General features: G+C 41.2%; 2 protein-coding genes across 3 annotated transcripts in view; one reads left to right on the top strand and one right to left on the bottom strand.

Moving 5' to 3' along the window:
* LOC137969729 (acyl-CoA synthetase short-chain family member 3, mitochondrial-like) overlaps positions 1–4,189 on the top strand; it is a 32,097-nt gene extending 27,908 nt beyond the window's left edge. The window contains exons 16-19 of the mRNA XM_068816078.1: positions 674–773; positions 1,258–1,370; positions 2,651–2,713; positions 3,291–4,189. Of these exons, the coding sequence (XP_068672179.1) occupies positions 674–773; positions 1,258–1,370; positions 2,651–2,713; positions 3,291–3,383 (369 nt within the window). The 3' untranslated portion in view covers positions 3,384–4,189. The remainder of the gene's footprint in view (positions 1–673; positions 774–1,257; positions 1,371–2,650; positions 2,714–3,290) is intronic.
* Positions 4,190–4,343: 154 nt separating this feature from the next.
* The window catches only part of LOC137969730 (transmembrane 7 superfamily member 3-like), a 29,062-nt gene continuing 18,405 nt past the window's right edge, over positions 4,344–15,000 (bottom strand). The window contains exons 8-13 of one of the 2 annotated variants that reach the window (XM_068816080.1): positions 12,387–12,539; positions 8,498–8,598; positions 7,915–7,963; positions 7,712–7,831; positions 5,518–5,703; positions 4,344–4,551 (exon numbers count right to left, since the gene is read on the bottom strand). In XM_068816080.1, the coding sequence (XP_068672181.1) occupies positions 4,529–4,551; positions 5,518–5,703; positions 7,712–7,831; positions 7,915–7,963; positions 8,498–8,598; positions 12,387–12,539 (632 nt within the window). In that variant the 3' untranslated portion in view covers positions 4,344–4,528. Of the gene's footprint in view, positions 4,552–5,353; positions 5,704–7,711; positions 7,832–7,914; positions 7,964–8,497; positions 8,599–12,386; positions 12,540–15,000 lie in introns of those variants that run through there. The other variant, XM_068816079.1, reaches the window with a different exon arrangement.

Raw genomic sequence — 15,000 nt, 5'->3', positions numbered from 1 at the left:
GAGGTGGATTCAGTGGAGACATCTTTTGGCGTCCAACTGACTTCGTAGAAGGGAGGGAAGGGTGGAAAAAGCTTGGTTACATAAATGACTAGGAGGTGGTGGGAGAGGGGTGGGGGGGGGGGGGGAACAGTAACTCTACACATTATTTGTGCTTTTATGGGCAATCGCAACCAAAATAAGGTAACGTTTTATATTCAAATAACGGAATGACTCCAGGAACGACTTTAGTTTCCTCAAGCAGGTTTTCTAATATTGTCATTTCAATAGGCCATGTCCGAGTTCATGTCTGCCTCCTCTTCAAAGCGAGTCTAAGTGCGAAATTTTTGTGATGGTAATTAGTTCAACTTTACATATGAATGAAAACTAATTTTCATAAGAAAAACTTCGCACATAGACTCGCTTTGAAGAGAAGGCAGACATGAACTCGGAATGGCCTATTCTTTGGACGAGGAAATAAACTTTTTATGAATGTCAGTGATGAATAGTTTAGGTCGGCGTTACCAGAATGTAATAAAAGTTAACTGATCTTTATTGCTTTTTTGTACAGCTCATCTGCATATCGAAAATTGCACTAGATATTTCGAATTGCTTTTGCTTTGGCTCAAAAAATACACGCCGATCATCATATTCAGACGCCTTAAAAATGCCAAATTTTCTTTGATTTCCATTTCAGGGGATGATTCGCCTCGATTTCGTAATTGACGCGGCTTGTGTCGGTCTTGAAGACCCCATCAAGGGTCACGTGCCAGTTGGGTTTATAGTCCTTGACAAAAGTAAGTTGAAAGGCAACGGAAAATTCAGTTTATAGTTATAATCTTCCTGAAAGCACCTTTCCAAAGAACAATGCCGTTGACGTTGGCTCTTAGAGTGCTATCTACGTACAAACAAACACACCTAATTGACCACTCCCCAAGAGGCTTTTCAGAGCCAATGAAGTGTAATCAGTGAAACAACAGAACAGCAGAACAACAACTTTTAAGAATCCCAACTGGCTTGAGACAAACCAGGTGGTTATTTAAAAGTGCGGCAGAGAAGATGAACCAGGGACCACCAGGATCAAATTCTACGAGTGGTTAGAACGGGTCTCGAACCGTATTTTCCATATCTCATTTATTGATAGTGTGTCTCAACGAACGTTCCAAACAAACAAACAGAAACACTTTTTAAGAAGGAAAACATGTTAATTTAGATCATCTTCCCCAAATTGTCACACACTTTGTTGCTCAATTTTATTTTGTCCTTGCTTTTTACCTACAGCTGTTCCGATTTCTCGCGGGGAAGCGATTGAGCAAGTAGTCAAAAGCGTGCGAGAGTTTGTTGGCCCTGTTGCGTTTTTTAAAACTGCTGTTGTCGTGCCTGCACTTCCTAAGGTAATATAAAGTGATCTAAAGAAAGGCTTTCCCTACAATGCTTCGTTTTTTTTGGATGCAGTTTATATCCAACCTCACCAAACCATGCGCCCATTTTGAAGCCTCTAACCACGTAGTAGCTTTGTATGTCGTATTTGTAGCAGCAACAACTGGGGTAGGAATAAGAAAGAGAGCTGGGAAACAATTCGTATCCAAAACGCCATCTCTTTTACTCTCCTAGTCATTTTTTTCTGTTGGTTTTCTGCCGTGGCGTTACTTCTTCTATGAAATTATTTCGTATGAAAATGGTTTCCTTGAACGCATTGCACTCAGTTGGACTCGCTTTAAAAACGAGCTTGAAGGATTTTGGTATTGACTATTTTAACCATCCCATAATCCAATAGGTTTTTTTTGTTGGGGTGGGGGGGGGGGGGGGTTATTTACATAAAAACAAGACAAGTTAATTACCCTTGGGACTGAATCATGCTTCAGTGAACTGGATATCCATTGTCACGCAATGCAAATAACCCCCCCAAAATGAACTGTATTATGGGATTGGTGAAAAAAGCGAATAGGCTCGATTCCACGCAAAAAGTTCCAGAAAGAGCTCTCTTTTACTTCAGCTTTGGTGTACAAACCCCTGCACATTTATGGCAGAGGCCTCCAGACATGTCCGTTAACTAGATGCACGTTAGTTTTGGTAAGGGTTAACAAGTGTACTCTTGCTCTGCTCCCCAACTTTTACATCATTCGTGGCTTAACGGTAAAGCTAAACCACCGCATTAAGTCTAACCGGCTAAAAATAACGCTTTGAGCGACTTTCATATGACCTTGAAAAATCAACGTAAAAACAGAAAGTCAGCAAAAATGAAAAACACGAACGCGAATTTTCATTGGCTTAGCGAACGCGAATGCAAACAACGTCATCTCTCCAAGGAACCTTCTGGAAAGCGATCGGCATTTCGCTGTGACGTCATTTGAAATGCAGTTATGTGATTCGGCAATCGTACTGTTTACTGCCTACATTAGGGGTTTTCTTGGCGGGAACAAGGAGAAGCTTTGTTTTAATCTTGCCAAAGATTGGTCCGTGAAACAAATTGCGAACGCTTTTTCAAGGCCATACGAAAGTCGCTACCCCAACACATACCTCATTGTTGAAATAGGTTGCAAATGCTCAGGCTAATCGAGAAGGATATCAAAGTTTTTTATTTATGGACACAAGTGGTAGCTCCTACTTAAGGGTTTATGGGCTCCTATCACGGTACAGATAAGTTTCAAGCCTTTTCCCCCCGTTTTTTTAGACGCGCTCCGGCAAGACAGTCAGAGGTGTGCTAACCAAGATTCTTCACGGCAAACCTTATAGGGTAGGTACTTCTGACACCTTGCAGCTCTTTTTAACCCCCTAGTATACACTACACCAGTGAGTAGTGCTTTTCGCGGGTTCTGATTGCTTCACTTAGAGTTGAAAAGCAAAGCGTCATTCATGTCCTTGCAGCCGAAGAGAAAATGGCTTCCTTTGTAATGGTAATCGTATCGGTACGTCCGGTTCTGTTTTTTATTTCTACTTATATAGCATGTAGTCAGACAATTATTCAAGCTTAAACGGAAGAGGGTGCTGCACATTTGCTCGGTTATGGGTTAGAGTCCCGCTTTTTATTTCAGTATCTTTGCAACTGCTAGACGAATTCACCCTGAACTGACTTGCCCCAATTGACGAGTAAAATAATTGCGCTGATCATTCTCATGTGATTATCATTACAATAATTCACCTCAGTGAAGGTGAAAGTGGTTCATATGAGCCAGTTCGGAGTTTCAAAAAAAAAAGAAAAAGGAAAAAGACAAAAAAAAAAAACATGCACGCGTCAGGATAACGGATTCACTTCCGGTTGCCCGTCCGCACAGTGGTCATGCATTGAACAGACTAAATTCGTTCATTTGCAGATCACGCCAACAATGGAGAACCCTCATATTTTACAAGACATCGAAGAAATTGTGCGCGAGGAGGGGATCATTGAACGGACGCTTCCACACTGAAAACAAGAAAGCTTGCTGGGATTCACAATGGACGCCAAGAACTGAGGTCTTTACAGATTTAAGGCCGGCACACACTAGGCGACAAGTTGCTACGTGTGTACTACTTGCAAAACAAGTTGTTGCGACACGACGCCTGTTCGGTGAACACGCAGTGATCTCTTATGAGGGGGAATGTGAACTAGTTTTCTAATTCAATATGGCTGACCATATGACGCTCTCTCATTGGTTCATTTATATTTTGTCGCAGCGACTAGTTGCCGGAAGTGAACACACGGTGCGACAAGGCTGCTTTCGCTAATTTTGTCGCTGCGATTAGTCGCCCAGTTTGAATTCGTGCGACTGATCGCCGCAATAAAATTCTGCCGCAGCGACAATTATTTTCATAAAATTAACCGTGTCACACAAGGCGAATTGTTGCGGCGACTTATCGCCTAGTGTGTCCCGGCCTTTAGGCCTAGTGAACCGACACGTTTCCTTCTCTCCAGCGAAAACGCGTGGTTAGGCGTTCTCAATATTTTCTTAAGGTAAAACGCAGGAATACGAGAGCTGTTAAGCCGTGTTGATAAGAGAGATACTCGTTTCTTACATTTTAGATCGTTGAAAGTTTGACAGCCTACAATGATCCGCCTCGAACTTGACACGAAGATGCACTATAAAAGGCGTGGTACCCAAGGCATATGCAGATGATTTGTCAATCAAGTACAGAGCTCTGTGACAATTTGTGCAATAAAACACCCCAACGGCGATGTATTCGTAACATGTTGCCTTTGTATTTTTGAAATCCCCCCACCCCCAATCAGCTTCCGTCTCTGTGTTGCTGTTTGTTGGTGGCCATCTTGGATTATCAGTGGTGCTTGAAAGAACTCGAACAAAACCAGAGCCTCAGGAGATCCCTTTTATACATGCATCTTCGTGTTTAAGATTTGACAGCCTGATTTTTTCAAGACTAAACTCGTGGTATAAAATGTACCCAAGGTAACTTACTTTATTATAATTTACTGTAATTAGCGAAAAGAGAAAGATCCTGGGCTCACAAACTGGAAAATACCTTCACTTAACTATCTTTAATGTACATATATATTAATCATAATTTCCCGAAAATATATCAACTACATTTAGCCGGTCGGCAACCTCCTCCTTCCTCTTTACGTCCAATCCAATATTGAAGCTGGAACGGAATACGAAATAAAAGTTGTTATTTAGTGATTTAAGGACGTTCGCGCGAAAATTTTTCAACATTGATTTTTTTCTGAAACTTTTACCACTGTAAGATGATGAGTTAGTTATGTCAGAAATGTAAAAAAAATGGGGGGTCACCGACTTCGTTTTGGAGAGAACATGCCCGGAAAAACACCCAAAATGTGACAAAATCGGGCTTCGTTAGCGAATAAGGCCAGTATCTGTAAACCCAAATATATTGCAATTAAATCTTTGAAGTGAAATCTTCTCTGCCAAATATTGTTTAAGTGGACTTATTAAGTGAATTTAGTCAACTGGTGAGGTTCCTTAAAGATCAAGTTCGCATTTAGCGATCACAGTTTCACTCGCCTTGCAGCCGCAAGATGGCAAGATTTGATGTCCCGTGAGCAGAAATCTTGAAAATTTTTTAACTTCCCACATTGATTTTTTGTTCATTTTTGGAAAACGTGGAGATAATTGGAAAGAAAAATAGGGGTCACCGAACGTCCAAGACCGTTAAATCCAGGCAAAACTATAGCAATGGTCTTTTGCCCTATCATTTCTCATTTTATTACTTAGCGCGCCCTCTCGTGTATGACGTGGCGTGTGCATTTGCGTGCGCAGTAAGGATGCGCAGAAACAATTGGCGCGAACGTCCTTAAGTCTGATGTCAGTTTTGATCAAATGTGAGTCTACTGAATGTCGATTTTCAAATGACCCATCGACAGACCAAAAAGCAACAATTAATCAATTAAGGCAGATTTTCTCTTGACGTACAAGGATTCTTCAGACTTCCCAAGAGACAGGATGAAGCTTCGTGATGTCTATCCATACTAAATTTTTCAAGGAAGCGTATGATTGTGTAAAACTACGTATTGGAAGCACTGTGCCGTATCCAAATTCCCGGTAGATTTCATGAAAACTTTTCAGCAGATGTTATTAGCTCCATACACACCGTGAGTATTTGAATTGATTAAAATTGGCGTGGTCTCGTTCATTTTGTTCTTGCTTGCAAAGTACTTCCGGATGCGTTTTTGCTCAATGAAACCACTCTTGGGAAATTGCCTCTTTTTGAAACGCAAAGTCTGAAAGATGATGCCCAGAACAGCGAGGAGTACCCACACAACTGACAAGATGATGTCTAAGAGAGACAAAAGAATCAGGTCAACCAACATAAAGCCCCGTCTCCACGAGCAATTTTTATGTGACAATTTTTTGATCATGTAGATAGCACAACAAATAATTGTTGACAATGCGCAGTTAACTCGATCAGCAATGCCTTTGAACAGCAGAGAAAAATCGGAAACAAGGCGAGGTTGCCTAGTCGTTTTTCCAAAGGCGCTTACCTAAATTTGCCACATTTTATGTGACGAGTCGTCGACACAAGCAATTTTTCGTATGTGATAACTTTTATTTGTCACATAAAAGCTGACAAGCCAGCTTCTCAGCAGATACATTTGTCACAAAATTTGGGCAAATTTCCTCGTCTACACGAGCAAATATAAATTGTCACATAAAAATTTGCTCGTGTAGACGAGGCTTTAAGATGGCCGTTACAACACATATTGTTAACAGACCACTTCCGAGTTCATGTCTACCTCGTCTTCAAAGCGAGTCTACGTGTGAAGAACTTAAAGTGGTACTACGACCAAAAAAAACTTTTGTTTTTCCTTTGGATTTCAAAACTATGTTAACTAAACACTAACTCACCCAAGTTTTAAGTTATGATTTTAAAAAGACACCTGTTTATTTTAGCTGGAATTTTCTTATTTATTGGTCCGCCATTACTAACTTTAAAATCTTGAGAGAGCTGGGTCGAGGAGAAAATGACGTCAAACACTCACTAGTTTAAGAATGCAATGCGTGTGTACGCGGCCTAATCAATATGCAGCACGGGAGTTTCGGGCTTCCAGACTTTTCAATCCGTGTTTTGCATATATAATAAATTGCGTTTACACGCTGAAATTTTAAGCTAGTGAGTAAATGACGTCATTTTCTCTAGATGCAACCCTCTGAGGTCCAATCGGCCAGTTTTGAACGTGAGTAATGGCGGACCATGAAATCCAAAACTTACACTCAAAATAAACAGCCTTTGGATAAAACTCAAAGCTCAAAATTTTGCCAGTTAGGTGTTAAGCGAACACGCTTTCAAAATCTGAAGAAAAAAAGGAAATGATTTTTTGATCATAGTACCACTTGAATTTTTCTTATGAAAATTAGTTTTCATTAATATGCAGAGTATAACTAATTACCATCGCAAAAACTTCGCACTAGACTCGCTTTGAAGAGGAGGCAGACATGAATTTGGAAATGTCCTATTTACAACAATAAGTTGGATAACAATTACGCAAAATGAACATGAGCAACCTAATGTCTACGCGCGGCGCTGGAACCTAAGCTTTTCCACCGACAAAGCCCTTTGATTAACCACGTTTATTTCGAAACTGACCATTGTTAAACAAAGCTACTGACGCATTTATTCCGTGTTATCAAGTTGTATAATCACTGTCGAACAAAAATTGTTAGACACTAAATGGAAAAGGTCGATCAGTAAACTTCACGAGTGGGAAAGATACGTTTTGAAATCAAGGCTCAGGACAAATCACAGTTCATCACTAGTATATATATGTATATTTGTCCCACGTGAGCAACAGAGGCCAGAAGTGAGCAGGCAGTGGGTCTCAGTTATGGGCTAAAAATCGGTTTTTAATCCACAGCTCAGATGTATGTGGCTTCAACAGTGTCCATAAATTTTAGGAAATGAAGCAGCGAAGGATATAAATTGTAAAAAAAAAGTCCTGTGTGACTGCTTCATGCACGACCACCGAGAATTTTTTCGGGTAACCACTGATAAAACTATTGGACATTCTCGACTAAGGGTCACACGGTTTCGGAATGCAACCTGCCAGTTCGAGGTTCTCAGAACCCACGTGACTATGTCTCGTAAGACCCAAGCAACATTTCTGACCAATGACAACTGACACAAACAGCGGAACCACGGCAATAGCGCAATTGGCGGAAAAACACCTGCGAGTACGTCACGGTGGGTTGGGATTCTAATTGGTCGAGAAAGCAACCCGGACTGTGTTCAACAATCACACAGCGCATTGGAGTAAAACTAAAGCGAAGGCGAAATTAGTATCTCTTACCATTTTGCTGGAAAGGCCTCACGACAACTATGTGATCACTTCGAAACTGCGGTTTGGAGGCGTGAAGAATGACATCAGTGACAATGTAAGAGATGCTGGTGTGCAAAAAGAAATCAATTCCTGGAAGCGCAAAAGATACGTTATGTCAGTTCCTGATATGGTGACCAGAGATAGTGAGCCGGGCTGAATGAGATATCACTTACCCACTACAAAGGCGTAAGAAGATACGATTGAAGTATATGCGATGCAAAGCTGTGAGCAAAAAGGATCAAAAATTAATAAAGATTTGCATTACACTAACGAAAGTCAGCTTAAGGGTAAGGCACTTGGCCTCGCAGTACTAGATAAGGTCAGAATTAACCACAAGATAACATTTTTTTCATTGCGCGGACCCTTTTCCATTTTAGTGCTGACGCTCTACTAGATTTCCTGGGATTTGTTTAAGCCTTGTTGAACGGTAAAATCATTTTTCTCCAGGCCTGATAAAGGCACAGACTCCTCGTTGATGATTAGATGCGTAAACAGCCAAAAAGAATATTCCTTTGGGTTATTTCAGGATTTTCTCTCCAATCGCAAGGAATGTCTCGCGGTCAAAGTAAAGGCTTGCCTCGAAATCTACTTGCTTCCTGAGAGAACAGTGTCGACCGTAGGAATCTGCCGCTCTAACCAACTAATTACTACCGCCTGTATGCAGGTGGTTCAGAGGAACAGCAAGACCCGGACTGGACCACTGGCAAATATAGCACAATCAGATGTTTCATATGGAAAGAAAAGGGGAAATCTTACCGCACGAGGCCGGAAGATAAGAACAGCAGGAACAACTACAGTGCATGCACACAAGACAGCGCCATAATCAAATTCACTGGATTGAAATACGTCTAAAGCACCTAAGAAACGAAAACGTGATTACTGACCAGAAACACAGCAATGGACTGACCTTCATATGCATAATACATTTGGTTTGTGATCGAAATCAGTAATTGGGAAATCTTTGCTGACATCAATGGTTATACTCTGTCTTATTTACACGCAAATTTGCTCGTAGGCTTTAAGGGCCCACTCTGTTTCCAACTTTTGCAAGCCAATGACCCTTAATATGACGTCATCATACCGCGCCCATGGTCACGTGACCAATAAAAGAAAACTCTAAATTGGTCTCCGTGCTACGCAATTTGGGTATTTAATCGATGGTTTGATAATTTGTATTCGTTTTCTGCATCCAGCCAAGCATGGTTTTCTTTTTATTTTGAAAAATGTTCTTTGTAAAGACATAAACGATACTGAAATACCCATAACTTTTTCAAAAAAAATGATTTTAAAAAATCAATGCTTAGCTATATTCTGTATTTGGGGGTGAAACGTGCCATGTAAAAAAAATTAATTCAATTTAAAGACCGCCAGAAATTTAGCTTTTTCTAAAACCGGAAGTCAGTTCGTATACGCATGCGCACTTGATCTGAGAACGAGCGAGAGGACGTGCGAGGAAAAACCTTCGATGGAAACAACAATTCGCGCAGTGACGTTTGCTTGTGAGTGGGTTTTCTTGTCAGCTTATGATATGATGACGTCAGTTACCGGAAGTAACATTTCACTTCCTTAGCAACGAGCGAAAAATCCGTCTGTGGGCCCTTAAATGATGACAGAACTTGTTTAAGTAACTCATCTCCCATTCTTAACCCCTTGATTTCAAGAACTAACAAAATATCAGCCACAAATATTTAATTATAACCCGTACAATACACTTCTTTTCTTAAGCAAAACTCTTCAAAGTCCCCAAATATATAAACGTCATAACAATACTCAAATACCTCATAATACACCTCTTCTACCCCCCAAAATTTTGAATAGGCATTCTTTTCGATTTCTCTTGGGACATCTTCATGTCCAAGGAGAAATTGCAAACAACGATGAGAGGTGTATTATGGGATTTGTGCAAGTAGAGAATACCGGTAATTCTTGGTTTGCATCCACGTGATGAGACGGCCTTCTCGGTGTACAAAACAAAAGAAAATGGCTCCACAAATTTTGCTTAATAACAGAGTCAAATCCCCAAGATATTTTATTGCATTGTTGTCTACATCAACATGGCCGCCATGATATCAGATAAAAACCACCAATTCCCTCATCTAAACACATCTACAAAAATTCCCGCCTTTACCTGTATCGACATACACTTAAGCACTATCTCATATATCGGGCTCAAATTTTCAGGACTAATTAATAGTGAAAAACACTTTGAATATTCATTGCTGCTTTCATGGCTAACCTATCAAAAATGGTGAACGTTTGCTAATGCTCGAGGCAGAAATTGTGCAAATTGAAGATTCTGCAATGTGATAATGATGAGAATGAAAAAGAAAACTAAAAACGGAATTGTAAAGATAGCATTTCTAAGGTGAGTTTCTTTCTAATGGGCCTTAGGCTCGATTCACACGGTACCAGACGAATTTTCTACCAGTTGAAAATTCGTGCATTTAGGGGTTCCGTTCACACGGAAACACGCTAAACATACGATGATTTAGACGCCTCGGAGTTCCAAAATTTGAACGCCCAAATCGAGGACGAATTTTTCGCCGGTACGGTCGAAAATTTAACCGGCGCGCAGTGAACGCCTTGACCGTCTAAATTTTTGCACTGCAAAGGCATGGGTGTACGGATGAGTGGTAACTCAGCCACTATCGTTACCCTTTCTCTTTCTTGACGCCATTTTTGGATTTTGTAAAGTAGCGCTCTGCGCATGGTCAGATGCTAAAACAACTGACAAAGGTTGAACTTTAATCCGGTTCGTCAGTTCCGTGTGAACAGAGCGAAGATATTGCACGGTTCCGTGCGAACAAAATGGCCGGTGAAATTTTTCAACCGGTTGAAAATTCGTCCAGCACCATGTGAATCGGGTCTTAATAACACGGCCATGTTGAGTCCCGAGGGATTGAAACTTTTGTTTTTGCCCACCGAAACTCGTTCCCGAACATTTCAACTCGAGGCCCGCGGTACGAAATCTATGTCTACAGTCAATATAGCTGCCGCGCGAATAAAGGCCCACCGCATTTAGAAGTTCTACTACATGAAAGATCTTATGCATCAAATTGACACCCGGAAAATTACGAACCCCATCTCGGATTTTTCCGAGTTTCCATTTGATACATGAGATCATTATTTTAGAAGTTGTTAAGACTAATTGAAGTTGTTCCTTAAACACGAATACGCACTACAAAAAGGCGTGGGGTCTAAAGTTCGCCGCACACTTGAGGAAAGAGCTGAGCAAACTGCCTCGCGAGGCAGTTTGCTCAGCCGTTTCCTCACGTGTGCGGGGAAATTGTGGCGAGAAATTCGCCTCACGAGGCCGTGAGGACAAAATCAAACATGTTTGATATTTTTGGCCTCGCGAGACAAATTCCTCAATGTGTGCGGCCATGGTGAGAATCGAGCTGAGCTTGGTTTAATCAAGCATCCAATAAAAATACATGGCATACTCACGTGACTCCAGTGGTTCAAGATGGTGTCGGAGGAAGAAATTCCGACGTCACTGAAGTCACGTGAGAATGCCATGTATTTTTATTGGATGCTTCATTGACAAGGCTCAACTCGATTCTCACGATGGCCGCACACAATGAGGAATTTGCCTCGCGAGGCGAAAAATATCAAACATGTTTGATTTTTTCCTCACGGCCTCGCGAGGCCAATTTCTCACCAAAAGTTCCCCGCACACGGTGAGAAAACGGCTGAGCAAACCGCCTCGCGAGGCAGTTTGCTCAGCTCTTTCCTCACCGTGTGCGGCGGGCTTTAGACACATGCAAATGATTTATGAATCAACCATGGGACGCAACCGAGCGCTCTGTGATAATTTGTTCAATAAAAAAGCCCCTTATGGCAATGTGTCCGTAATATGTCATGAAATGTTATCTGTCGTTCTTTTTTTAATCACCAGTCCTTTTTTTTTTTCGCGCTAGAAATATCTTTTCGGGCTTCCGTCTCAGTGTTGCTGTTTGTTAATCAACATCGTGGATAATTAATCAGTAGTGCTTGAATGAATTCGAACATAAGCAGTGCGTGAAGCGCCCCCTTTTAACGTGCCTCTTCGCGTTTAACCCGTTGTGAAGCAACTAGCATGTACATCATGGCTATAAGATTATTTCCTCCAAATCTAGGTTTCACAGTTAATGTTAAAGAAAAGAATGTAATATACACAATTCCACTACTAGAACGGTTTTCAATAGCCCTTTTCACGGTTAGTTTTTCACATTTGCATGACAATATAATCTAGCATGTATGTGAGGCAATTTCGGGCTATTTTGTAGTTTTAACCCGAAATTGCCTCGCATCCACGTTAGATTACATTGTAATGCAAATAAGAAAAACTAACCGTGAAAAGGGCTTTGCCCATTGAGTGTCGCAAGAAATTAGCGAATTACTTTGGTTTTGCATAACTTCACTCAGTGATTGGTCCAAAGTTCTCGCGCCACTTTTTCAACCAATAAGAAGTAAAACCAAAACCAATCGTGGCTCGCGCGTGCACATTTTCCCGCGCTTTGTGTCGGCTACGTGTAATTATTTCGAGTTTTGATTGGTTTGCCGGATTGTCTTCGTCCTTTTTGATTGGCCAAAGTAATTACTTTGGTTTTGGGTTTTACGACACTCATTTGAAAACCGCTCTATCGTAGATAATTAGTCTTACCAAATGGTGTGAACATCAGCGTTGCTCCAACCAAGAACCCAAGAAATAATGAATTAATGAAGAGACACAGCCTTGTCCACTCTGTGAACCACCACAATGCAAATACCAACATTCCAAAACATGCACCCACTCCTACACTTGTCAGCATCAGTCCTGAAAAAGTCGTTAAATGCAACATGGTGTCTTCAGGTTGCACATGCATTCATATTAGGGAGCTTTAGCAAGGACGACAGCAACGGCAACGAGAACGTCGTCATCTCAAAATACGAATTCGCGTTCTTGCAATCACTTCGTGAATATTTCAACCTTTTTTTAATATGACAAGGGTGTGGTAGTTCCTCAACAATGACGCTGGTCAGAAAGGCACTTAATCCTTCATAAAACCTCAAATAGAGCGTTTTAACTCACGTGACCAGTAGCCATATTGGATTACTGAAACAAAAGAAAGTATTTGCACAAAAATAGAGATCAATTCCCGGAGGATTAGTTTGGCATACCATCATGGCCGCCATTTCTTTGTTTTGGAACACCAACATGGCCGCCGTGACGTCATATGAAAACGCTCTATTTGGTTATTTCACGTTGTTGTTTTGCCGACAAAAAAACGCGTGAAAAACGCACGTACAGCACGTGCAAAGCTATTGTTTTTGCCAACTAAATATGCAAATTCGTGACGTTCCCGCCGGTTTCCGTTGCTTAAGTTTTCTTTAGGGATTCAAAGCAAGGACAACGGCAACAGCGACGAAAACGTCGCTTCAAAATAAAACAGCGCTATCGCAACTATTTCGCGATTATTCCATCTTGCTCACCTTGTACAAAACGGGCGAAATATTGGTACGAATTAAGGGTTAAAATGCAGTAGAAGATGAACGGGACATATTTGTACGCTCGCGTTGTTGCCAAAACTGAAAATTTGGTCATTTCATGTTGTTAAATTGTAGAGTACGTCAAAGAAATGCTCTAAAATGTGTGCCACACATTCAGCACGGTCAACACTTATGGCCACCCGTCAAACCGAAATTGGACATTTCCTTACAATTACACGACGCAATATGCCATCTTTATATGAGAAGCTTATCCAGGTGATCTGGTGACGTAATTTGGAGCAATAGCAGGAGCCCATCTGGAGCGTGCAACTTCCATACAGCGTCTGTGAAACGGCGTTTTCACAAGTAGGTTTATTTGTAGACTAGCCCTTCCCGCGACAAAGGCAGTTCCGGTTCGGTGACCCTATGACGTCAGTTTAATTTCCTGTAATTGGTCATCGGGCTCCTGTGGGAGTCTCATTAGCGGGAAATTCAATCTAAAAATAACCTTACTTGTGAAAACGCCGTTGCACGAAAATAGGTAAGTTGCACGCTCCGGGTGATGGGCTCCTGGCAATAGGAAGAAAAGTTTTAACGCCGTATCCCATAACCGCGCGCCTTCTTAGGCGTTGTTTCCAAACTCCCTGCAGTATTTCCATCGCCAAAACTTAACAGATTATTCCGTGTCTACCACATTTCCTGTTACTGAATGAACATTGAAGTAGACCCGACGAGATCTAAACTCGCCTCTGCCATGGTGAATTCGAAAATAAGGCCGCGCGCGGTTGTGGGATACGGCGTTAAAATTTTTCTCCCCAGTCCTCCGAATTAAGTCACCAGAACTTGGATCGCTGTAAAAAGAATGAAAGCAGGCAGAATTAGAGATTTAGTTCAACAAGAAATAGCGTTTCTAAGCAAAGCCGCGCTGATCTAAAGTATTTAGGTCTAAAAACCACTTTGAAGACGGTTAGCTTTTACTTGTTTTGCTGGGTACTCTAAAAAATTCGATTTTTTAGGAGCTTGTCTCGTTAGTCTAGTGGATATTGGAACATGCAAGGAGAACCCACTCTTTGGCTCGCCTAATCTGAATGTTCTCTGCACATTGAAATGTTTGTTTCTTTGAAGTTGATTTGAAGTCTGAAGTAGATTGTACGTCGTGTAAGTTGAATAAAAAGGGAAATGTCAGTTTGAGGGAGGACAATGAGTGTTGACCATGTAGCACGACTGTATTTCCTCTTTTAACCAATAATATTCTTGTTTTGTGACGTCAGTTGCCGTTTCCGCAGCCGTTGCTTAAACGCCCTATTATCATTGGTCGAAAGGGGGAAAAAACTGGTAATCGAACTGCACGTGCGGCACGTTTTTAGCACATTTCTTTGCGATACTCTTCAAAGAAACGACGTGAAATCCTCAAATTAGGGACCTTAAGGACGTTCGCGCCAAAATCTTCCTGCGGTGAGATTTTCTTCATTTCTCGCCTAGAGTTAGATCATAAAGTACTTACTCCAAAAATGAAAAAAAAAAAATGGGGGTCACCGACTTTGTTTCGGAGAAAATGGCAGTGGAAAAATGCCTTAATTTCGAGAAATCGGTCATAATAGCGAGATGTAGGCTCATCTGCTCATCCATCGAAAATCATAAAAATAAACTGTTGGAGTGAAAGTTTCCGTGCATAGGTTTTTAGGAGTGAGATTTTAAGATAATTGTATGCCGCTAGGGATGTGGTAAACAGTACAGTTCATCCTCGACGAGCGTTTTCGTAAGCTCTATCCGTTGCAACCACTACCGGAATTCGATGGCACGAGGAA

The sequence above is a fragment of the Montipora foliosa genome, chromosome 9, assembly GCF_036669935.1.
Source record: "Montipora foliosa isolate CH-2021 chromosome 9, ASM3666993v2, whole genome shotgun sequence".
Classification (NCBI taxonomy): domain Eukaryota; kingdom Metazoa; phylum Cnidaria; class Anthozoa; order Scleractinia; family Acroporidae; genus Montipora; species Montipora foliosa.
Note: the sequence above shows the minus strand (reverse complement) of the source record. Positions and strands in the feature narration are given on the sequence as shown.